The sequence below is a fragment of the Erpetoichthys calabaricus genome, chromosome 14, assembly GCF_900747795.2.
Source record: "Erpetoichthys calabaricus chromosome 14, fErpCal1.3, whole genome shotgun sequence".
NCBI lineage: Eukaryota > Metazoa > Chordata > Cladistia > Polypteriformes > Polypteridae > Erpetoichthys > Erpetoichthys calabaricus.
In genome coordinates, this window is record NC_041407.2 from 95,728,844 (window position 1) to 95,755,242 (window position 26,399).

General features: G+C 41.8%; 1 protein-coding gene across 3 annotated transcripts in view; it reads left to right on the top strand.

Annotated features, from left to right (window-relative positions):
- Positions 1-24,736, top strand: part of LOC114664450 (protein AF-17-like) — a 113,754-nt gene extending 89,018 nt beyond the window's left edge. For 2 of the 3 annotated variants that reach the window (XM_051918753.1, XM_051918754.1), the window contains exons 12-20: positions 1,418-1,535; positions 2,265-2,331; positions 2,582-2,730; positions 4,725-4,937; positions 8,058-8,146; positions 11,935-12,263; positions 15,188-15,287; positions 17,860-18,087; positions 22,279-24,736. In XM_051918753.1, the coding sequence (XP_051774713.1) occupies positions 1,418-1,535; positions 2,265-2,331; positions 2,582-2,730; positions 4,725-4,937; positions 8,058-8,146; positions 11,935-12,263; positions 15,188-15,287; positions 17,860-18,087; positions 22,279-22,323 (1,338 nt within the window). In that variant the 3' untranslated portion in view covers positions 22,324-24,736. The remainder of the gene's footprint in view (positions 1-1,417; positions 1,536-2,264; positions 2,332-2,581; positions 2,731-4,724; positions 4,938-8,057; positions 8,147-11,934; positions 12,264-15,187; positions 15,288-17,859; positions 18,088-22,278) is intronic. The other variant, XM_028818530.2, reaches the window with a different exon arrangement.
- The last annotated feature ends 1,663 nt before the right edge of the window (positions 24,737-26,399 follow it).

Genomic DNA, 26,399 nt, shown 5'->3' on the forward strand with positions numbered 1-26,399 from the left:
TCCTCAACCTACGATGATTCGACTTATGATTTTTCAAAGTTACAATGGCTAAAGGGATATGAGAATTTATATAAAATTGTGTAAAATATACATTTACTCTAGTGACCTACTGCTCCTCGCTTCAGTGGCTGTACAAACAGAAGGATACGAACGCCCTGCTCACTCGGTGGTGTATTAGTTTGCAGGCTTTTGATGTTTGTCACCATCCCGGGGCTGCACACACCATTGCTGACGTTCTCTCCCGCCTGGCCAAGCCCTGCTTAGACGGCCGCTTTGGCCACACTGGTATGGAGAAAGCTAAGGGGGGCTGATGTGAGATTTCTGAACTCTTTTGTGACCTTCAATGGGGTGACACACCAAAGTGCGATTGACAAGCAGTCCTCCACAGATGCAGCAATTGTGCTTCGGTGTGTTCAAAAGGTTCGCAGCGCCACAGAAACAGCAGCCGACCGCTGCCGCCTGTCACCAATGGATGATGCAGGGGACATTATAAATGCAGGGAACAGTATAACTTGGCCACTGACCTGGCTCCGACCCTGACCGTTTGCTGTGTCTGTGTGTAGGAGAATGGTAGATCCCGATACAATAAATAACCGTGCTGTTCCTGTTTCAAGTTGAGTAAAGCTGGTTTTGCTAAAGGACTGAGACTCACACTCGTCACAGAGACTTACGCGTCACAGTGTTTTGTTAAAATATTACCCAATTTATTAACAAATTAGTGCATTATTCTTCACAGTTTCCACGGAATTAGGGTAGGCTAGGGTTAGCTTAAGCAGGCTATGAGTACAGTACCCTTATAGTACTTTTAGCGACTTACGATTGATTCGACTTGTGATCTGATTTTCGGAACATAATCCCATCATAAACAGAGGACTACCTATACTTTTATTATGCTAATTAACCACTCTTATGTGCAATATATTTTAAAGTTGATTCGATTCTAGCACGTTAGACACTAATTAGACTGTAGCTCTTTTTACACCTTTCAGTATTGCTTATATTGCCAATGAGGAATGGGCTAAGATTCCTCAGGAATGCTGCCACAAGTTGATGTCTGACTTTTCTGGTCATAACAGCAAAAGAGTGCCCTACTAAGTACTAAAGATACTTGTCATGAAAGGACTGAATAATTTTAAGACTGCAGTAGTCATTTAGAGTGGCATTTTATGTTCAAAGTGGAGAACCCACTTGTAATATTAGCTGTCAGTAAACCTAATTTGTAATGGGGGTTTGAATCATTTTGAGTGCAACTGTATGTTGTTTAAGGAAAACTCAAGGAATGCCACTGTAATCTCTTTGACTGCTGTCCTCAGTGTTACAATGACAATAAAGTCTTCTTATGCTCTTAAAATTCCCAGAATTCCAGGCGGCTGCCCAGCACCACCCTTATAGGCGTTTCTTTTTCCTCACTTTCTAGGTGTTCTCCCTTCCTGGCTCGTCCTACAGCCTGAACTCTTCCCGTGTTTTCGGCAGTCCCCTGACCTCGGGTCCGTCCATCAATCCATTGATCAGCCAGTCGGAGACTAGTCTTCAAGGTAGGATTCATTTTGTTTTTCTTGCTGCTCCTCCTGTCTTTCACCAAGTGAACCCTGCAGCCGTATGTAGCGTGTGCCACCCTGGCTCACTACACACTTACCACAGGATCACTTTTTAATTTATTTAGCGCCTCCCATATTGTATCTTGGCTTGCTTAATGATGCGACTCCATGCCTCTGCGCTTGAATTCCTCCCATTATCAGTCTCCCTGCATCTCATGTTGTGTCCCTCCTTCTTGCTCCATCTACTGAAATTCTTGTGTGTATTTGACGGGATTGTTTTGTTGTTTTTTATAATACGTCATCAGCTTCTGTAAAAAACTATCTAACTATCTATCATATTGTTCCTTTCATATCTATCAATCATTTTATTTGCATTCATTATATTGATTTGATTTACATTTCTTTATCCCTTTTATCTAAAGTGACTTGTGACTCGATGTGTCTCGATGCAGTGAGTCAGGGGTGTGAATTGTAATTTTCAGTTTAACAATTTAGCCAGTAGGGGGACACACTGCCTGTACTATCCCTCCCCACAGCTCTTCTCCTTTCTTGATATTTGCCTTCAATGTCCCCCTTTCCTTAAAGCTCTGCCCTTTGTTTAAACCTCCTCTTTTGCCTTCGCCTCTCCTTTTCCTGCTGTCAGTCTTTTGCATATGCTGAGCAGACCCTCTCAAGTCCACTTTTAATCTGAACTAACTTTTTTTTTTCTTTTTTTTCACATGGCAGACCCAGAGTTAGAAGACTGTCCCTTCGCCTGTCGAGACAGCTCCCCACGTGAAAGCCTGTCCTCTCCGTAATTACTATTTCTGTACTTCTGAATGAGTGTGAGTGTGTGTGGGAATATGTTCTGTGTTAGGCCTGCACCCCATTCTGGGTGGTTTCTGCCGTGCCTCCATTGCTGCTGGAATAGGCACCAGGTCCTTACATCCCAAGTGGATAAGTGGTTTGGAAGATGGATGGATGGTTCAATGGTATTTGCCTGTGTTCAGCTTCTGCAACGAGTATCTCTTGTTCAAAACCCTCTCCATTTTGTCCCCTTATAGGTCCCCAATAAGCAGCCTGCCTCTGTTGTTTGATCAGAGGGACATAGGAAGCCGGAGCAGTGGGGAGAATACTGGAAACATCCCGGTTTGCAGTGCACACATCGAGCAGCTTCTGGAGAAGCATGGCAGTGGCGAGATGGGCTTCAACAGTAAGAAGGTTTTATTATTCTGTTTGGCAAAATGGGGTGTCAGAGCAAGTACAAAGAAAGGCACACCACAATCCAGCTAGTCACCCAACTGTTACTTGCAGGATTTGGCCTAAACTAGCCTAAAATCGGGAAACTGGCTTTTAAAAATCAAAATGATTTTAATTTAAGGTGCCTTTCAAGGGATAGAAACTGTGAAAGACTAGCTTTAAGAGAAAGGCCGAAATGAAGAACCTTCATAAAATGAGGGTCGTTGTTCACAAAAAAAGAAAAAGAAATGCTCCAAAAGAAGTTGCCTGGAGGACAGTTCAAAGCAACCAAGTCCCAATACACAGGCAAAATTCAAAAATCCAAAAACAGAGCAGGTAGTGACCCGAGATCATGAATACAAGCAGCTGAAATGAGTTTTCTCCGCAGGGTGTCTGGGCTCTCCCTTAAAGATAGGGTGAGAAACTCAGTCATCCGGGAGGGGCTCAGAGTAGAGCTGCTGCTCCTCTGCATCGAGAGGAGTCAGATGAGGTGGCTCGGGCATCTGATTAGGATGCCTCCTGGACACCTCCCTGGTGAAGTGTTCCGGGCACGTCCAACCGGGAGGAGGCCCCGGGGAAGACCCAGGACACGCTGGAGGGACTATATCTCCCGGCTGGCCTGGGAATGCCTCGCGATTCTCCCGGAAGAGCTAGAAGAAGTGGCCGGGGAGAGGGAAGTCTGGGCATCTCTGCTCAAGCTGCTGCCCCCGCGACCCGACCTCGGATAAGCTGAAGAGGATGGATGGATGGATGAAAAACAGAGCAGAAAATGACAGAGAAATTAGTAAATCCACACCACATACAATGCTCACAATTGACACTGCACCACTACTGAGGTCTTCATTTCTGACTCAATAAGTAGCCAGAGGGAGGCTTTCAGGACACAATGGATGGACATGCAGTTAAAGGGTGAAAATATAAATAACAAATAATGAACACATCTATTTATTAACAACAAAACCAGAAAAAAAATTATAAATGACTAAAGCAGCAAACACACACCAGGTAATAAACCCTAGCTGTAATATAATAGACATGGAGTGAGCACGCACACTGTTCACATAGACAAAGACTGGAGGGCGAATACACTCTAGTTTCAAGAGCAAGGCACTTGAGGGCACTTATTGTTATGATTTAGACTTATAAACATGGCAACAAGGTATGAGGCCTCAAGAAGGTTCCACAAGCAGGCCCAGGCCCTCATATACCTGCCCAGAAATACATTTACATTTACATCATTTAGCAGACGCTCTTATTCAGAGCGACTTACAACAGTGTTTGTTAGTTTTTTTCGCATACCCCTTGGGGTCAGAGTGCAGGGTCAGCCATTGTACAGCGCCCCCTGGAGCAATTATAGGTTAAGGGCCTTGCTCAAGGGCCCAGCAGAGTAGGATCAGCAGAAATAGTCTTACCTCACGCTGCAAGGGCCCAACTACTACTGCTACTTGCAGGGCTCAACCTGCCTGGGCCCAAAATGGGAAGCCAGTCTTTTGTTCCAAAAAAAGAACTTAAAATTTCAGAAAATTAATAATTTGTTCATTCTGAAGACATGATGATTCATTTTCATCCAGTTTTTACACTTTGCAGGCAGGTATTAGCAGCTCTGAGAACCAGAACTTCTAAAGATCTGGCATCTCAGTCATCTGAGGGAACAGGTCATAGAACAGGCCACAAATTCCTCCCAGTTGCATTTATTAGACTACAAAAGAAAGAGTGAGTTTAAGATGGGCTCAGTTTCTCGTCTTTTTGAGAAGATGCAGTTGACTCTGCGTTTTGAAACTCATGCTGGCCCCATGAATTGAAGGATGCTTCGGGAATTGGCTCTCACAATAGGGAAGATGAATATGGAAAATTGTGGTTGTGATAGCTATAAGATCTCAAAGTTTACCTTAGGTTTCTTCCGTGATCTGCCCTTAGTATATGATTGAAATTTGGTGTTTGTGGTTATTATTTTTTTTTTTTTTGCAGTTGTTGAGATGCTGAAGTCTCTACACTCCTTGCAGCAGGAGAACCAGAGACTGCAGGACCAGATTATGAGCCTGACAGCAAAAAAGGAGCGGCTACAGCTTCTCAACGTACAGCTGGAAGTGCCCTTCAATCCTGTGCAGAGCAATGCCACACGGACACCATGCTCGTCTTCTTCTTCCTCCACACAGATGAATTTTCTCTCCACGCATAATGGTAGGAAAGGTGGTGGGCAAGGATAGAGTTCATTCTGCTAAATGACATTCATAATGGCACACAATCAAAGGCTCAGATTCCATAAGAGGACATTGTGGCTGGTAGTTAATTAATGAGGAGATTTACCTATTCACCTGGCTCACCCCCATTTGAATTATCCAAACATGAAAAAAAAAAAAGACGCAGAATGAGTGTGATAAATTAGAAATGGGAAACCTGAAGATGCTGGACCTCTATGCCAGTTCACCTGCTTATGGAGTATTGAAAATACTGGAGTCTGTGCAGATTGATACCAATGAAGGCATCATGATGGGGCTTGGGCTTCCGTTACTGGCAAGAAATTAGGGCACCATACATCTTCATTTCACATCTTCACAAGGAGGGGCAGGCCATGAACTTGGGGCCTAAGAGTCAGAAAGCACTTGTTTTCTCAGTTGAGTTAAAGGAAATGCCCCCCAATCAAGTGAGCTTCTGAGTTCTAACTGCTTTTATGAGGGTGTCATATTATGTGGTAGGCCCGCTTTCTCTTTGTAGCCACTCTGCCCCTTGTTATAGCTCCATCCCAGCCGTGCCTCTTGGGTGCAGTTTAGTCAAGGCCCTCCCATTCCTGTCTGTTACTAAGAAACTCCAGTTGTCCTGCAACAATGTGAAGGGAGGAACGGCAGCTAGAAAGTGGGGAGTTAGCTGGAGACTTTGCTGTAACACTGCGTTCGTTCGTTCTTCTATAAAAAGTCTTTCATCAGGCCTGTGAGAAGCTAAGCAAAATGATACCTTTTATTGGCTATCTAGAAAGATTACAAATATGCAAGCTTTCAAGGCAATTTGGGCCCCTTGCCTGAGGAAGGTGTATCCTAACATCTTGCCTGAAGAAGGGGCCTGAGTTGCCTCAAAAGCTTATATATTGTAGTCTTCCTAGTTAGGCAATAAAAGGTGTAATTTTGCTTAACTTCTCACTACATCCACGGTTATCTACATAACATGGTATAACATCCTAGTACTATTGGGTCTGTGTAACATTTTCTTGACTTCATGCATTTTGATAATTGCGCCTCTTTTTGGATTCTGCCTTTTCTTGTGCCTTTTTACCCTGCTTAAGTTTAACCTACCACATTTTTCACTAGTCTTTAGATCATAGACTTCAATCATAAAATAGCATTTGTATTACACATTCAGCATGTCTTTTTTCCACCACCTCATCCAGATTTGTACTCTCCCCATGACACATATTCCCTGCTAAGCTCGCTGGTATGATGTTCTGACATTACATCTCTTGGCTTGGCTTTCTCACTTCAGCAGTTGATGTCACTTGCTCTTGAAGAGTGATGACAGAATTCTACATCCATGACTCTAGCCAAACATGTTTTCATTTTGTCATTATGGGTTATTGAATGTAGACTGATGGACAAAAATTGCAAATGTATCCATTTAAAATTAAATCTTCAACACAAGTATATGTGCTGAAAGTGATTGGCTCTGAATATACAGTGAATCCACTGTAAAGACTGTATAGTGCCCTCGATAATGTTTGGGGTGAAGACACATTTCTTTTTGATGTGTCTAACTGTTTTAAATTACAAATCAGATGATTCAAACGTGATTACAGACTTACATTTAAGGGGATTTGCATACATTTTGGCCACAGCACACTTTTTCTACACAGTCTCCCTCATTTCAGGGCACCATAATGTTTGGCACAATTGGTGTCAAAGGAGTTTGTGATTCTTCAGGTGTGGTTCATTGCTTCATAAGATACCTTGACTTGATTCTATGCTTCAGAGTCTGTAGTTGCCATTGTTCAACATGAGGACAAGAGCTGTGCCATTGAAAATCACAGAAGGTATTATGAGGCTGAAAAACAAGAGTAAAACCACAAGATACATCGATAAAACCTTAGGATGACCTAAATCAACTGTCTGGAATATCATGAAGAAGAAAGAACGCAATGGTCAGCTCAGTAATCGCAAACGTACTGGTAGACCAAGGAAGACCTTCACTGCTCACTATGGTCAAGAAAAAAACCCAAATGTCTGTTTGACAGACCAGACACAGTCTTCAGGAGGCAGATGTGGATGTGTCAGGGACAACTATCAGCAGAAGAGTTCATGAACAGAAACACAGTGGCCACACTGCAAGATGCAAACCACTAGTTAGCCACATAAACAGGATGGTAGATTACAGTTTGTGAAACAAAAAAACACTTGAAAGATCATGGGGAATTCCGGAAAAAGGTCTTGTGGACAGACGAGACAAAGATGAACCTCATCAGAGTGATGGCAAGAGCGAAGAGTGGAGACGAAAAAAGGAACTGCCCGAGAGCCAAAGCAGACCACCTCATCTGTTAAACATGGTGCTGCAGGTGTTATGGTTTGGTCATGTATGGCTACCACAGTTCCTGGTACACTTATCTCCATTGATGATGGAACTGCTGACAGCAGTGGTACAATGAATTCTGAGGGGTACAGAAAGTTGTGATCGTACACATACCTCCAAACTCAGTGGAGGGCACTTCATCCTACAACAAGATAATGATCCAAACATACTGCTGAGGCAACAAGGGAGTCTGTTATAGCTAAATAAGGGAAAATTCTTGAATGGCCAAGCCAGTCACCCAATTTAAATCCAATTGAACAGGCCTTCCATATGCTGAAGAGAAAACGTATGGGAACAAGCCCCAGAAACAAGCAAGAGCTGAAGATGGCTGAATTAGAGGCCTGGCAGAGCATCACCAGAGAAGACCCTCTTTAAATCTCAGACTACATGCACTCATTGCATGTGAGGGATAGGTGACAAAGCCCTAAATATGTCGGCTTTAATAGACCTGCCATTGCTGTGTCCAAACATTATGGTACCCGGAAATGGCAGGACCATGTAGAAAAATAGTGTGACTGAAATGTATGCAAATCCCCTTAAATCAAAGTCTGCAATGTGCACTTTAATCACGATGTCTGAATCGTGCAGCAGGGGGAAATCAAACATTATGGAGGATGCTGTAATTGTGAAACCTGCCCAATTTTTACAGTTAGGATCTTGCAGAAATACAGATGTAGTCCATATGTAGTTAATGCTCAGCTCTACTTCCCTGCTGCTAATCATGGCACTTTATGTGTGTGTCTTCCACAGCATGCGCTACGGACCCTCTGAGCATCAACAAGAGCTCGCCCTCCAAGACTGCCTTCTTGGCAGAAAATTCCATTTCTGCTTCCTCTGAGGTGGGTACAAGTGTTGTCTCTTTTTTTTGAACCAGTATCTGAACTTAAAAGACATGCTTCTTCTTTTTTTTTTTCTTGTTACGGTTTACCACAAATCTCCAAAGCTGCATGTGTCCATGTTTGATCGATTTTGACATTGATCTTTTTCTCCGCTTCAGTTTCCTGGCTGACTATCTGACATTTTCCTCCAGGATTTGTTGGTATTTAGTGGAATCCATACTTCCCTACACTCACACAATGGTTCCTGTACTACTAGCTAACTTGCCTGTACCTAACAGATGCCGAGGTCTTCTTTTCTTCAAATGCTGCTTCTTTTTTTTCTCCAAGCAAACCGTTTATTGGTTGTGGCCAAAAAGGTCATTTTTAACTACATCTGTCCACAGCGTTTAGTTCTAAAATGCAGAAGCTGTTTTGCATAACTAAGACATTGTGTTTTTATAATAAGATCACAAGTAAAGTTTCCTTCTGATGGCTCTTCCTTCAAGGCCACGTCCATGTAGGTAATACTGTACAGAAGGCAGTGTCCCACCACTCCTTTATCAACTACTAGCTGTCCCCCGCAGCTCCTCTCAAGTAGTAGTTAAGCAGGACAAACTTTAAAAATCAATTAAAAAAATGTAAATAAATATGTATAATTTGTATTGAGAAGAATTTATATTGATAGCTTTTGTATCCGAGGGCCTTTTGATATACAATATTTTTGGTTTTGCTATCAGGAGTGAGAATGTAGCTGTGATCTCCTTGCCAAAAATGTAAAATGTTGGCAAGGTATCTGTGGCCAAGCGGAAGATAGTGTCATAGGCGGCTGGGGGTGGCACCCAGCCGGGATGCCCGGAAGGACCGGAGAGGAAGGATTACGCCTCCTCCAGACCTCGAGGGGGTGACCACCCTGGTGGCTTTGGGGACCACGGGAACTGAGCTTGGAAGCTCAACCCTATAGGGGCCCGTCATGGTCACCGCCAGGGGGCACCCCGATGCCTGAGGAGCCATGGCCCTCAGCACTTCTGCCACACCCGGAAGTGCTGGGGGGAAGAAGACCAGGGACACCTGGAGTGCTTCCAGGTGCACAGCCGGTACTTCTGCCACAGTGGGGAGTGCTGGCAGAAGCTAATCGGGAGGCACCTGGAGCACGTCTGGGTGGGGATAAAAGGGGCCACCTCCCTTCATTCGAGGGCTGGAGTCGGGTGGAAGTGGACAGAGTCTTGGAGGAGAGGAGTGGAGGCGGCGAAGAGAGGCATTGCATTGTGAGAGGGCCTGGACTTTGGGGGAGTTTTGGGGGTTGTGTGTGCACCTTGTAAATAATAGTTATAAATAAACATGTGTTGGGTGAATTAAAACCATGTTTACCTGTCTGTGTCCGGGCTGCTTTCCACAGTAGGTACGCTCCAACGTCAGATGTTGGCCCTGTATCTGATCGTGTTCAGCTCTGACGGGACTGCATCTCCCGTGTGGGGAGAAGAGCATGTGGCCATGATATCTCTGCCAATGAGCAGCTATCCTCTAAAACACATGTGGCTCTGATCTCTCTCTCAAAAACTTCAAACATTACTCCTTCACAATCTATAGATGGGAATGTCTGTTGAACAAACACGTATCTCTAAGCTAAGTGGAGGCGAGGTCCGCTCCAAGACGTGGTGAGAGGTAGACCGACTCGTACAGAGGCTGGCGCGTGAATGAGGAGGGCCCTGCCCGGCTTCCTAATCCTGAGGTCCCGCCTCCCCCTCCCCTCAATTGATACCCTTCAATGACACTTCTCCTTGTGTAACAGCCCATCTCCTGGTTTCTTGAGACTGTGCTGGGAGACACAGTAAACCTTCTTATGACGTCACGTATGCCATGTTCCATCTTGGAGGAACTGGACTACCTGTGCAACCTGAATCAGCTGCAGGTATGACCTCATGCTACCAGTAGTGATAAGAACACTAGCAAAACACAAAACTAGAGAAAAATCAGACAGGAAGGTTTAGGAGAGAGCAATTGTCAATGGCTACCACATGCAAAACCATTCCCTTTTTGTGGTGTGTCATTTGCACCAAAGCAGGTGAAGCTGATTCACAACCACTTAAGCCTCCTAACTGGACAGATTGATATCCTTGAAGCTTAACTGACTTGCTGTTGGACTGTGGTGATTAGGTGTACCCTTTTTTTTTTTGAGCAGTGTATTTATATTTTGGATAGTGAAGAACACTCATACAATTTTTGCATAGATCACATCATTCAAAGAACATCAGTTAATAATAGAATGCCCCCCATTTCTTATATTAGAAACATTCCAGAGATGGCTTTACATTGGTCCTCTAGATGGTGAGAACATATATCGATTCCTGTGGATCTGAAAAATTATTTTTGTATTGAATGGCAGGGACAGTTTGTGGGTATTTTTTGATCAGTGTGCAGTGAATTACTGAAAAATAAAGATATGTAGCACAATTAAAAATTCCAAGGAAAAAAAAGGATTCTTCTGACCAGATGTGTCCTCAGGTCTCACAATGTCAGACCCTCATCTTTGCCTCCTTTGGCAAACACTCTAGTGTTCACTGCCAAGTTCGAAGTGACTTTGATGAAGATGAGCACCTCCAAGTCTGAGGTCATGGTTCTCTCTTGGTAAAGAGTGGATTGCTCTCTGTAGGTGAAGTGTGTGTGTGTGTGTGGTGGCAATTTCCTTTAGAGGAGAAATTCAAAAATCTAGGCATCTTGTTCACAATTGATTGAAGAAGGGAACGTGAGCTTGACAAGTGGATTGGAATGGCAGCAAAAGCTTTCAGTTTACTGGTCAATCTGCATCCCTGTCCTCACTTTTGTTCACAAGCTGTGGGCATTGACTGAAATAATGAGATCACGAGCATCAGAAAAGAGGTTTCTTTGTTGGGCCGCTGGGCTGACAGTCCTTGATAGGGTCAGAAGGTCAGGCAGTCTGGAGAGTCAGAGTAGAGTCACTGCTTCTTTGGAAGGAGAGGAGCCAGTTGAGTTGGTTTGGGCATGCCATAAGGTTTTCCCCCAGGTGGCTCCCCCTAGAGCTGTTTTGGGCACATCCTACTGGGTGGAGACCCTGTGGCACACCCCCAGGACATGCTGGAGGGATTATATCTCTTAGCTGGCATGGGAAAGCCTTAGGAATTCCCTAAGGAGCGCTGGAATCTACAGCTGGGGACGGGAAAGTCTGACCTGCTTGTCCTGCTGCCACCATAGTTTAAGAGGATGAGATGACCCTGACTCAAAGTGAGCACTGCATGGCGGTCTGCACCAATTGTATATTGTGTTATTTTTTCATGTAGAATCTAGAAAAGGGTTTGTCTAATGTACAAGGAGGAGAACTCAAAGTGGATATTCAAAAACTGTAACAGGTTACCTTGGTAGCTTTAATTAGAAGGGAAGCTGGGCAAAGCCCCTTTGGTCATTGGTGCAGGAATGGCTGTAGTTTGTTAGGAGGTACAAAGGCTGTCAAAGGACCCCATGAAATGCATATCAGATGTGGCATTGATTTTGACCTGGAAGGAGAGCAGGAGAGAATCACCTGAGCAAGAGTTAATATGAGGTTAGATAGAGAGAGAGAGAGAGACTGCTGCCAAATTATCCCTACAGATAGAAGATTTTTTACCACTTGCTTCATACTGGTAGGTCTCTTCAGAGGGTCAATTTATAATAAGATTTATGATTTAGCACCCTGTTAATTGCGGTGGTTTAAAGAATTAGCCTGTCCTGAGTCGTCCAGGCCGTCATTGTTTTTATTTTTCTTACTGGTTGGTGATCTGCTGAATTTGAACAAAACTTTAATTTTTCCCTTGCAGGAACTTCATTCAGGCTGCCAAAGCCGTAGTAGCTCCTCCCTTTCCTTCCATAGCACTCCACCTCCTCAGCAAAGCCCCGCCTCCTTGTCTCAGCCTTTGGTTAACGGCCTTGGCAGAAATATGGTTGGTAGCACTTTAGGGGTTGGAACATCATCTGCCAATTCCTCTTTGACCTTGGCAAGTGGGCTAATGGCAAATCTCAACGGGGGTCCACAGTTGTCCGTCAATGGCATGATGGGGAACCTGAATGGGGTGATCCAGACGCCAACTAACTCCGTCACACAACAGACACTGCAACAGAATCTCCAGTTCACCAACAGCCTCAGTGGGTAAGTTGTGTGGATGGAGTGGGATGGTGGGGGGCTGGAGGCATTTCTTCATGACTGATTTAACTGGATATTCAGTGACTTGGAGGCTTTCTTGTCTCCATCCCCTGACTTGTGCTTTTCAATAACACTTTTACAGACTTACTTGGAGTGGTGTTGTTTTTTCATTGTGTAGGCTGGACCACCATACTGACTAACTACTAGCTGGCATTTTCACATGCCGGTGCATTTAGACTACAATGAATTGAAACCCTAGACAAATTATCTCCATCGAGCTAATTCTGTTACTTCTGAAGCCAAAGGGCTGATCCAGTGATGATTTACGAGTGTCATGTAAAAAGGGGTGAATACTTAATATGTTCAATTTATATTATGTTTTATATTTGTAATTATCAGAGAATTATCTGAGAGATCTGTTTTCACTTTGACATTCAAGAGTGTTTTTTTCTGTCAGTCAGTGTATAAAAACCTAAATTAAATCCACTGGGATTCAGTGATGTATAACAATAAAATGTGAAAACTTCCAAGGGGGTGAAAACTTTTTATGTACAGTGTATGTGTGGGCTGTTGTAACATCTGTGATTAATCATTACATACAAGTGAAAACTCTATCTATATCTTATATAGTGCCTTTCACATCCATCTATCTATCTCATATAGTGCCTTTCATATCTATTTATTTATCTCTTATATAGTGCCTTTCACATCTACCTAACTAGCTCTAATATAGTGCCTTTCATATCTATCTATCTCTTATATAGTGTTTTTCACATCTATATATCTTTTATGTAGTGCCTTTCTCATCTATCTATCTCTGATATAGTGACTTTCATATCCATCTATCTCTCTCTCTCTTATATACAGTACCTGTAGTGCCTTCATATCTATCTATTATATAGTGCCTTTCCTGTCTTATCTATCTCCTATATAGTGCCTTCATATCTATTTATCTTATGTAGTGCCTTTCACATCTATCTATTATATAGTGCCTTTCATATCTACCTAACAAGCTATAACATATTCCCTTTCATATCTATCTCTTATAGTGTTTTTCACATCTATCTATCTTTTATATAGTGCCTTTCATATCTATCTGTCTCTTATAGTGTTTTTCACATCTATCTATCTTTTATATAGTGCCTTTCATATCTATCTGTCTCTTATAGTGTTTTTCACATCTATCTATCTTTTATATAGTGCCTTTCATATCTATCTGTTTATTTTATTCAGCACCTTTCATTGTGTATCTCTCTGCTTGCCTGTCTCTCTGTATATAGAATACATGTGGCAACACTTTGCATTTGATTTTTCTTGTTCACTTTTGTATTTCTGAGGAGTACAAACTAAAATTTGCTTTTAAATTGGAGTGTGGTGGGTGTTGGAGGGTGGAGGGTTTTGGAGATTAGTTTACTGATTTTTTTTTTTGATATGCTGTAGTGCACGCAAAACAGATTCAAATTAAATGAGAAATATGTGTGGTGACCCATTCTCCACATGTATCGCTATGGATCTGCCTGCTTGGATTCCAGCATGTTTAGTGTTGCCAAAAAACAGTAGGGGTGCAACTTTGCATTTTGTATCTCAAAGAATAGATACCAGAAGTATGTACTGAGTATAGCAGAAGGAATTTATAGCAGACCACCGCGCCAGCGTTGATGTCTGCTGCTTATGTTGGCCTTCCCATGGTTGGAGTTATCTTTGAAGCTAAGCTTTGGTTGTTTACTACATTTTGCTCATTTACACCACAGTCCATCTTCTTTGTCTAATCTAAACAAAACTCAGTTCATTTTGATGTCCAAGTATTTATAGCCACAAAGGGAACTAACTCATAATGAAGTTTCAGCAGGACAGTTTCACAGGCAACCCCTTGTTTTATTAATATCTAAATTTTTCCCAAACAAAGTAGTCCTTCACAAAGTTCAGTCAATCCATTTTTAACCCACTTTTTAGTACTTTAGAGCAATCTAGACAAGAACGGGCCATTTAGCCTCACAAAGCCTGCCAGTCCTATCCACTTACTGTAATTCTTCTAAAATAATATCAAGTTGAGTTTTGAAAGTCCCCAACGTCTTACTGTCTACCACACTACTTGGTCACTTATTCCATGTGTCTGTAGTTCTCTGTGTAAAGAAAAACATTCTAATGTTTGTGTGAAATTTACCCTTACGTTTTCAACTGTGACCCTGTCTTCTTGTTGAACTCATTTCCAAGTCTCAATCCACTGGACTAATTCCCTTCACAATTTTAAACACTTCAATCGGGTCTTTTCTTAATCTCCTTTTGCTTAAAATGAAAAGGCTCAGCTCTTTTAATCTTTTCCCTAATTCACCCCCTGAAGCCCTGGAATCAGTCTAGTCACTCTTCTCTGGACTTTTTCCAGTGCTGCTTTGTCCTTTTTGTAGCCTGGAGACCAAAACTGCACACAGTACTCCAGATGAGGCCTCACCAGTGTGTTATAAAGCTGGAGCAGAACTTCCTTGGTTATGCTGAACTTTACCTGTACTTTTACTAATTCAGATCCTGTCCTGGGAGCAAAGCAGAAACCAACCCTGGAAGGTATGCCATTCAATCCTTCAGTACATTCTTGTACAATATCTGATAGACCCAGCAGCCCCTTCTTGGCATACTGTCTGTAACAGAGCTCTAGGACAACATGTCATGGAGAAGAAGAGCATCAGTAGCCATGATGGCCACTATTCTGCCACTGTCTCCAGTGAGTCCTTGATTAGTGCTGGAATGCAGCTCATGGTGTTTAGAAATGTGCTTGAGCCCAAAGTTGTCACGCTGCAGGGCTTTGCATTCATAGCATGTAAGATACTCTACAGGCTGGAGGGCTCTCTTGTTTATTATCGTGTTTTATCTCTACTTTGACTGGATTGCATTTCTCCCCTAAAGTGCTCTTAAACTTGTCTTTTTTGTCTTCATAGTGTCCCTGGAGCAAATCTTCTTACGGAGCAACAGAAGCAGTTTGTTCTCCAGCAACAGCAGCAGCTCCACCAGATTTTAGCTTCACAGCAGTTCACTCCGGTAATAAGAAAAAAAAACAAAAAAAACACAAATGTTCCTCTGTACTGGGTGGGCTTTATGCTAACTATAGTAATAGCTGTGCTTAGGTCATTTATTAAGGCACTAGGGGGCTCCGCCCCCTGCTTGCTTCGCTCGCCAACCCCTGGTCTTGGGTAACCTGAAATAGATTTGAAAGAGATTATTTATCTCCGTTAGTTGTGGTCTTTCGTTTTGAACCCGTGCCTGCTTTGCTTCCGCAGTTTCAGACGCGCGTTGTAGGCGCCTGCGTTCATTGATCTTATCCAGGTGGGCTCGTGTTTGTATCGTTGAGCTGTATTGTGTTTGAATTTGGTGTAAAGCGTTCAGCGGTTTGTACAATCCCAAGCAGCACATTATTCCTAACTTCACTCCGCAGTAGTGCCACTCACAATATGGCGGTGACACCTGCGCCTTCACTCTGCAGTAGTGCCACTCACAATATGGCGGTGACGTCTGCGCCTTTCGTACTCTCTTTGTGGACCTGTGGGGCCTCCGTAGCCTCTGACATTTGACTCTGGGGTGCAGCGCAGAATCCTCTTTTTTGTGTGGTTGTGTCGTTAGTGGTAGCTATGGGCGCGTTGTTGCTTCATTTCTCATTCATGTTAGTCGAGCTCTTTCGTTCTTGGGCCGTGACTCCTTCGTTCGCGGTGGATACGACTTCGCTTAAGGTTTATGAGACACGCGCCTGCGCAGTACGTCTCATGGTCCCATCGCCGTGTCCCTGCGTCCATATCCGGTTTATTCTCGGTTAGTAATATGGATGAGGTTGGGAGGCACCAATTGGAATCTAACCGTGCAAGCATATGTATCATAACATTTATGAAGATGCTTTACACATTTCAGGGCTGGGGAGAGCTGGTCAGAGAATAGCCTGACAATACAGGGCAGAAGGTCATCAAAGGGCCCACTCACACACCCACATAGGGCTGATTTGAACTCCCCAGTTAAGTTAACCTGCATGTCTTTTTCAGGATGTGGGAGGAAACCCACACAGAAACAAAGAAAACGTGCATATTCCACTTGGATTCAAAAAATCAGGGCAGTATTTGTCTCCCCGAATATTCTTCTCACGTGGCTGCAGTCCCACATTTTGTGCCTCCAATCTTTACAAAGGGAAAGGTGCATAAAACACAATGCGAACGTTTCCTTTAACTCTTTCAGGGCTGATGTCGACTTTTGTCGAAATTCAGGGGTAGAGGACGGTAATCGGTTGTAAACTGTGACAAAACTCGCCCTTACGTTTTAATTCAACTCTCTTTGCTAGAAAGAAAGTTAAGTAGCTTTGTTGTTTTAACCTCGATTCCCTGTGCGTGCATGAGTAGTGAAGAGCAAACAACCTCTAAAATGGCATCGACATCTGGCGAGAGACTAAAGCAAATGTGCAAATTAAAACACTCTCTGGATGTTTTGCGTATTATCGCTGAATTGGACTCTGACTTGTCAGGCTTCGAATTTGATGCAAGTGATCTGGAGATGGAGATCAAAAGCAAAAGTGAGGTACCAGCATCGGCTGATCAGTCCCCAGCTGATCGTGGTGCTGAACACATTCGTGTAGCTGATACGCCTACAGCAGCATTCCCCTGGGAGGGCCACCACTTATGATGACAAGAGGTACAAACCATATTGCTACCGCCACCCACCTGCTGTGCAAAGACAGCCAGGCAGCCGGCCCACCGTGCATTCCTGCTGGCCATCGAGGCGCCCCTGCACAACCACTGCCACCAGAGATGCTGAACATGCGCCAACAGCAGCCACAGCACATAGCAACAGACGTTTTATGTTGTTTTACGTGTGAAACCATTGCTTTGTGTGCTTGGAAAAAATATTCTGCCCTCAAAGAGTTAATGCACAGTATTAATTAGGCATTAATTGTCCTCCTTCTTCTTAGCTGGCCTACCCTTATTAGAAATTTGTTTTGACTTTCAGTTTAAAATGCATCACAACGCAAAACCTGTAGCCCTGGAATCAATCTAGTCACTCTTCTCTGGACTTTTTCCAGTGCTGCTTTGTCCTTTTTATAGCCTGGAGACCAAAACTGCACACAGTACTCCAGATGAGGCCTCACCAGTGTGTTATAAAGCTGGAGCAGAACCTCTTTGATTATGCTGAACTTTACCTCTACTTTTACTAATTCAGATCCTGTCCTGGCAGCAATGTGGCAACCAACCCTGGAAGGTGTGCCATTCAATCCTTCAGTACAATCTTGTACATAATCTGATAGCCCCAGTAGCCCCTCTTTGCATACTATCTGTAGCAGTGCTGTAGGATAACATGTCATGGAGAAGAGGAGCATCAGTTACCCATGATGGCCCCTATTCTGCCACTGTCTCCAGTGAGCCCTTGATCAGTGCTGTAATGCACCTCATTGTGTTTGGAAATGTGCTCGAGACCAAAGTTGTCATGCTGCAGGGGTTTGCATTCAATATTAATTAGGCATTGATGGTCCTCCTTCTTCTTAGGAAGCCCACCCTTATTAGAAATTTCTGTAGACTCTCAGTTTAAAATACATCATGTGCTGCTAATCCTCCCAATCCTGCTTTGTGTTCTCCATTAGGAGCAGCAAGCTGTTGTCTACCAGATGCTGCAGCAGAACCAGCGACAGAGACTACAGTTGGCTGGAGCAGGGGCACCACCTTTCTTGCCCGGAATTACACCAGCACTGGCGTCCACACTTGCACCTTCCACCCACCTGATGAGCCCAGCAACTGCCTCACCTCTGAATAGCAACCAAGGCAACCCTTTCCTTGGGTTAACACAGGATGGAAATGTGCAGAAGGTACGGGTATGAAATCATTTTTATAGACCACCAAAGTAAAGCAGGCATCTTTTACAGTGGTGTGAAAAACTATTTGCCCCCTTCCTGATTTCTTATTCTTTTGCATGTTTGTCACACAAAATGTTTCTGATCATCAAACACATTTAACCTTTAGTCAAATATAACACAAGTAAACACAAAATGCAGTTTTTAAATGATGGTTTTTATTATTTAGGGAGAAAAAAAAATCCAAACCTACATGGCCCTGTGTGAAAAAGTAATTGCCCCCTTGTTAAAAAATAACCTAACTGTGGTGTATCACACCTGAGTTCAATTTCCGTAGCCACCCCCAGGCCTGATTACTGCCACACCTGTTTCAATCAAGAAATCACTTAAATAGGAGCTGCCTGACACAGAGAAGTAGACCAAAAGCACCTCAAAAGCTAGACATCATGCCAAGATCCAAAAAAATTCAGGAACAAATGAGAACAGAAGTAATTGAGATCTATCAGTCTGGTAAAGGTTATAAAGCCATTTCTAAAGCTTTGGGACTCCAGCGAACCACAGTGAGAGCCATTATCCACAAATGGCAAAAACATGGAACAGTGGTGAACCTTCCCAGGAGTGGCCGGCCGACCAAAATTACCCCAAGAGCGCAGAGACGACTCATCCGAGAGGTCACAAAAGACCCCAGGACAACGTCTAAAGAACTGCAGGCCTCACTTGCCTCAATTAAGGTCAGTGTTCACGACTCCACCATAAGAAAGAGACTGGGCAAAAACGGCCTGCATGGCAGATTTCCAAGACGCAAACCACTGTTAAGCAAAAAGAACATTAGGGCTCATCTCAATTTTGCTAAGAAACATCTCAATGATTGCCAAGACTTTTGGGAAAATACCTTGTGGACTGATGAGACAAAAGTTGAACTTTTTGGAAGGCAAATGTCCCGTTACATCTGGCGTAAAAGGAACACAGCATTTCAGAAAAAGAACATCATACCAACAGTAAAATATGGTGGTTGTAGTGTGATGGTCTGGGGTTGTTTTGCTGCTTCAGGACCTAGAAGGCTTGCTGTGATAGATGGAACCATGAATTCTACTGTCTACCAAAAAATCCTGAAGGAGAATGTCCGGCCATCTGTTCGTCAACTCAAGCTGAAGCGATCTTGGGTGCTGCAACAGGACAATGACCCAAAACACACCAGCAAATCCACCTCTGAATGGCTGAAGAAAAACAAAATGAAGACTTTGGAGTGGCCTAGTCAAAGTCCTGACCTGAATCCAATTGAGATGCTATGGCATGACCTTAAAAAGGCGGTTCATGCTAGAAAACCCTCAAATAAAGCTGAATTACAACAATTTTGCAAAGATGAGTGGGCCAAAATTCCTCCAGAGCGCTGTAAAAGACTCATTGCAAGTTATCGCAAACACTTGATTGCATTTATTGCTGCTAAGGGTGGCCCAACCAGTTATTAGGTTCAGGGGGGCAATTACTTTTTCACACAGGGCCATGTAGGTTTGGATTTTTTTTTCTCCCTAAATAATAAAAACCACCATTTACAAACTGCATTTTGTGTTTACTTGTGTTATATTTGACTAATGGTTAAATGTGTTTGATGATCAGAAACATTTTGTGTGACAAACATGCAAAAGAATAAGAAATCAGGAAGGGGGCAAATAGTTTTTCACAGCACTGTAGGTCTGGCCATGCTCTCAATTCAAACAAGAAGCATTTTTGTATAATTTTATTCACAGTGCCTCCTCTTCAGACATCTTACATCAGGTATAGTTGGTGAGGTCACAGAGATGACAGAAATGGTGGAGTCCACTAAGAAACTGCCATTCATGGTTAACATTGATGTTTACAGCAGTGTTAGTGATGGGACTTGACTTTGTTTCAGTGAACCCCAAACAATAACATAAGAAGTAAAATAAATAACCAAAACTACAGTAGTTCTCCACTATAAAATACTAAAGGGGAAAAAAGCAATGTACATACAGTATATAAATGACCAGAATTAAATAAAATTAAACCATAATCATAACAGTGCACAGATACTATTAACAAGAATAGGTAAAAGTATCCAACTACACAAAAGACAAAAACACAAAATTTCAAAGTTTGCCAAAATCATGCGCTTCAAGCCAAGTCCCCTCTTTTATTTACTTTGCTCCTCCATTTAAGTGAGTAACGCATGACTAAAGTTGCACAGCAACAAAGAATGATGGTAGGGGCCAGAGCCTAGGGGACTGCACCCCAAACACATCCTGATCCTAGACCGTCAGATCTATCTTGCAAATATCTATAGGGAAATTAGAAGTCACCCGAAATGAAACATGTCTTATAATATTCCTAGTACAAGCTCAACATGATGATACTCCACTAGTCAAAAGTTTCAGAACACCTCAGAATTTCCAATTTAATGTCTTAATGTTTCATGAAATCAAGGCATAGGACAATAAACAATGGCAAATTTAAAAAATAAGGAATCATTAAGTGTACAAAATGTTATTCAAATTTTTGATTCTTTAAAGTTGCCAATTTTTGCTGATATAATAGCTAAACTATGGTAACAATTTGGATTCAGAATTCTAGTCACTCTGTGCCAGTCACCAACTCTGCCTCCAGCAAAAGAATCCCAGACCATCACACTTCCTCCTCCAAGTTTGAATGTTGGTGTCACACACTGAGGAACCATCCTTTCACCAACTCGACAGCATGCAAACACCCTGTGGGATGAACCAAAGATTTCAAATTTTGATTCATAGGTCCATAAGAATTCCTTCCAGACTGGAGTAGTCCACAACTGGTATTTCAAAGCCCTATTTTGTCTTTTAAGGAATGGAGTGGCTTTCTTCCTGTCAAACCTGCAGCACAAAGTCTCCACTTCACAGTACAAACTGTCACTTGCTGTTTTCTACCTGCACTGTTAAGCTGTGCTTGAAGCTGTTGTGCTGTGAGGCGCCAATCACACAAGCTGTTGACCCTCAGAAACGTGTCTTCTGAATGGGTGGTGACTTTGGGTCTATCAGATCTCTTCCTCTCAGAGTTTCTTCCAGTTTCCAATTGCCTTTTGATTATGTAAGACATCACTGGACTCACTGACACAATTTTTTTTTTGCAATCTCTCTAAATGAACGGCCTACATTTCCATGGGAAATAATGCTCTGTCATATTTCATTTGTTAATTGCCATTTTCTTGCCATATTCACTGGAACTGACAACGTTCTACAGGGTAATATTGTCCAAGTAGTACTTCAGAGGGTGTAGCAACACAGGTCTGCTTTAAGACAGAGTGGTTTTAAGTAATCAACAAAAGTTGGAACACCTGTGCAAATTGTTTGCTTCAACTTCCAAGGCTTCATTTACTTCAATTGCTGCAGAACATCTGTAGACTGAAACCTATTAGTTATTCACTGAAGAAGGCCCATTTGTAATATTCTGAAACTTTCTGTTTTTTCAGTTTTTACTACCCTAAACTTAAAATTTAAAAATCTGGCACTTTACTGCTCCACTTTTCATCATTTTAGGCTATTTATTTAGTTTGAACTGATTAAATTTGAAGAAGAACTAGAAAAACTGAGGTGTCCTAAAACTTTTGACTAACAGCGTATATGTGTATAAATGCGAGCTAAATGTATATGTAGATAATGGTAAAAATACAGCATATACAGTAACTCTATAAGACCATTTAAGCCATAAATCAGACTGACATACTAATTATTTATTATTGCATGGTAAAATTCTATATTGGTATCTACCACTTTGGAGTAACCTATAATCCTGCTTCTCTTCCTGATGCTTGGAGGAGTTTGCAGAATTTCTCTTTAAGTGTTAAAAAAAGAGAGGAGCAAAACAGGTATAAGTTAAAGTGAAAAGGGCTTAGAAAAAATGGGAGCTTGACTGTCTAGTTTTATGTTATTGTGTGCTATACCAATATCTGTGCATATGTAAAAAAGAAATGGAGAACTGCAAGTCTTAATGTTAGGAGGTATATGACAAGGGGTTGTAACTTGGGTACTGAACAGGGCGATGAGAGCTTACTTAACTGATGACTAAATGGCCTGAAAAGGGCGATGAGAGCTTACGTAACTGATGACTAAATGGCCTGAACAGGGCGATGAGAGCTTACGTAACTGATGACTAAATGGCCTGAACAGGGCGATGAGAGCTTACGTAACTGATGACTAAATGGCCTTTATCTCTCCCCACCTACAGAGGGCAGTAGAGAAAGGAGGATCCCTGAGCCAGGACAAAAGCTGACTGTGTGAGTGATGAAGAGCAGCAAAGCAAAAAACCAGCGCAGAGACTGAAGGCAATGCACCTGACTCAGCAAAAAGCTCATCTCTTATTGTGAAATCTATGAGCCCTAAGGACAGAAAAGAATACGGCACCTTTTATTACTGTTTTTCATCAGGAATACATTCAGATTGAAGAATGTAACTGATTTTTAATAGCTGAAATTTAAAAAAAAAAAAATCAACTGCTCTATGCTCAAACAAGAAATTCAGTTTTTTGTTCTGGACTGCTTTCAGCATACACAAGAGTGACACCACTTTTTCTTTCTTTTTTTCTTACTCTTCCATTGACCTAAGATCATAAACATGAGTGGGCTTTTTATAACATTAATAATGACAAGCCTCTTTGCAGTTTTCATTTTTGCCCATTGAATTCTTGTACTGATCCTGCATCTGCAACAGTTCAGGGAATCCATTCTTCCACTGTCTTGTTGTCGCATCATTATTAGATTACTTGCATTTCTAAGGAGTAGCCCTCAGAGCAGCGCAGCATTGGTTAAAAGGAAAAAAAAAAAGATAATATAGTGATGATTTTTAGGAAAATAACAAAAATGAACTATTGAAGTTAGAGAAAACATATTAAAAAATCTTAAAAGAAAATTGAGCCTTGAGCTGCCAGCTTTTTATCCCACCTAAAATTCTAATCAAAGGCAAAGTCTTGGGTTAAACTCGAGAACTTTCTGAATTATTTAGCTTGATTCCTTTCTTTCGAGATTTATTCTTAAATCTGTTATTTTAGCTGAGGTTTGCATGTTTTATAAACATGAGCTCATTTAAAACTTGTAAATAATACAAGGTAATCTGCTCACAAATACCATGTTATTCATCCATTTTTTTTTCTTTTCTGTCATTTCCATTACTTGTTGTTAGTAAAAATTTGGGGGTACCAGCAGTGACTTTGCAAAATTATCATCACAAATCAGTAAACTGATCATTCTCTTGTTATGCTAATTGGAATCATAAAAAATGCCATCATGGAATAACACCACATAAGTACTGACAACATCTAAATTTTAACAAAGTTCTAATGAAAAACGTTAGGTGCAGCTCAGTGCCATAACAGGCAGGATCCGGTTTGGTTTTTTCTCATAGTCCAAAGATGAGCCGATTGGTTATTTTGTGATTCTAATTAGCATGTGCTAATTGTGGATATATGGGGTCACCTCAGCATGGTGTCTCATTCAGGGCTGGTCCCATCCCATTGCTGCTGGAGACTGTATACTGAAAAAAGGGGGTTCCACAAAAATGATGGAAAATAAATCACTTTGATAAACTGACACGATAGGAAAGACTTACAAATGCCGTTGCATCGAGTCAGAATGTAAAAATAATGAGCTGAATGTGCACAAGAGTGAAATAGCTGATAACAAAACAAAGTCAGCATTGGCGGGGTGGTTTGGAAGCAGAAACATTAGTTAGATGCTCTCACTAGAGGGTGCCATAGTGCCACTCCCTCGGGCACCCCTGCTTCTTCTCCTCAGAGGCCAGCACTTGAATGTGTTGCTTATTATAATTGATATTTTGCATAAATGCAGAGCACTTAAAAGTTATGTAGCATACAGTGAAACTGAGAAATGTATAGAATTAGCAAGCAGACTTCATTAACTCGACTAATTTTGCACATTGACCGCTTATATGGTACGAGGGCCTAAACCCTTAAGTGTTCAAAACACAAATGTGGAATAAAGGCAGCCGCCCTCAAAAAACAAAACAAAAAAATAACATACATTCATATACGTACATGCATATTTTCTACTCTGCATTCTTTGAAGATACATCACCATTTTAGTGGCCAAGGAATTAGAAGACCTTCATTTCATTTCATTTCTGTTGTCCTTTTTTTTTTAAATTTTTTCTTAATGTTGCACTTTGATGTTTTACCAGCGTTGAAATAACTTAAAAAGAGTTTTCAGAAGTGATTCTATAATGCGTGTAAAACAGTTTTCAATGCTTTTTTTTATTTGCAAATATTTGTATAGATAAACCAACAAGATGCATTTGTGTAAAATATTTCGGTAGATCTTAATTTTTTTTTAATGTAATTTGGCAGATACTGTTTAAGAATGAATGAAGTTCAATTATTTGTGATGGTTGGGAGTGGGTTTGGGATAGCGGGTGGTGGGGAGATGGTCAAGCACTAGCTGAGCTCACAAGGCAGAAGGAATTAATGTGCTTACGTGAAGGAACGAGGACTCCTGGTTACAAAATGTCTGGAACTTCTAAGTTGCACTGGGGCACTTTAGCCCACTTTGTTGGAAATGTTTAATTAATTTTGGTAATGTTATTTTTTTTTTTTTACATTTTTGTATGTGTTTTGCTATTAAGCCAAGTAGCTTATATATAAATATATAAATATATATAAATTTGAATATATTAAATACTGTAAGGTTTTCTCTTCCTTTAAGATCGCAGTGTTTGGGTAACCTACTTCCAGAGCCCCAATATGTCTGACGCAAGGCCGAGTTCTCAGCCGTGTAAGAGACAAAATGGTTTATCTTAGGGGACTCTGCATAAATTTAAACTCATTTTTTTCCTCCCGGGATACCAGATATCTACACATTTAGCAAACTTCAGAAAATAAGCTGAGTTCATCTCTTATTTATTTCAATTTATTAAGTACCCCCGCAGCGCAATGAACACTTTAAACTGATAATCTCACATCTGTCAAAGTTTAAGCCCACGCTTATTTGTTACTTATACAGCATTCTAAAATGTAAACATGCACTTTAGTATTGTTTATGAAAGATCACCCTACTTGTGTCATTCTTAGTACCACAAAATCATCAATAAATGTATTTTACACAGTTGGTACAAGCTGGAAACTAATAACTATTTAAATGTTTCGTTATTCTTAACATACCAAAAATACAGATCATAATTTTACTGTTATACACAGATTTCTCCCTCTTTACCATCTCTAGAGTACTCACAAAATCTCTCTGGGCTTTTCTGTCATCCCCTGCCAAGGGAGCCTGAGTGAGACCCAGAGGGCAGGTGGTACACCTGTGACCATGATGTAATATGGAACCACCTACCTTGTGGCAAGAATCAACAGTAGAGCATTAGATGAGTCAATGTGTCTGTTTATACAGCAACATACAGAGTAACAGAAAACAAAAACTCATGGCTGGCCTCCTCTTGTAGTGTCCCCACCTATGATAATGGCTCCTTTAGCTCATTTACTTAAACGTAAGTCTTTGTGCCTGTGTAAAGATACTGTAACTGGGACATCTGTCTTAGAATAGATGACAGATATGAAAGGCACTATATGATAGACAGATAGATAGATGTGAAAGGCACTATATGATAGATAGATAGTGTCACACACGTGCGCATGGGAGGCAGCTAAAGGGCTTGAGTAAGGGCAATTCCGAATCAGACCAGGATGTGGCAGAGTGCACTGACTCTTTTTCTCCCTTTCCTGCAGACCATTCACGGGAGATTCCACCTGGACCTCTTGACGTCACTTCCAGGTCCGAGCCTATGGAAGAAGACCTTGCCTGCTCCGGCCCCTGTGATGTCACGTCCGGGTTCGAGCCTATGGTTGAAGACCCTCATGAGCCCAAGCCCTTTGACCTCACTTCCTGTCTTCCCCTTTAAAAGCCTCCACCTTTTCCCTATTCCCTCAGTTCTGTTTTGGACTCGGTTTTGTGCACAGCAGTGCTATCATTTAAACCTCAATTTGCAGCCAGGAAACCAAATATACGGGTGGCTGCCCCAAACCTTGCTATGGCTCTTTGTGGAGTTTGTGACAATAGATAGGAAAGGCACTATATAATAGATAGTGAAAGGCACTATATGATTGACTGATAGATAGATAGATAGATAGATAGATAGATAGATAGATAGATAGATAGATAGATAGATAGATAGATACTAACTCATTGTAGTAAGACTCACTATCTATGTTTCTTTCTTTCTACAGTTAGGTACATAAATACTTGGACAAAGACCACTTTTTTCTAATTTTGGTTCTGTACATTACCACAATGAATTTTAAATGAAACAACTCAGATGCAGTTGAAGTGCAGACTTTCAGCT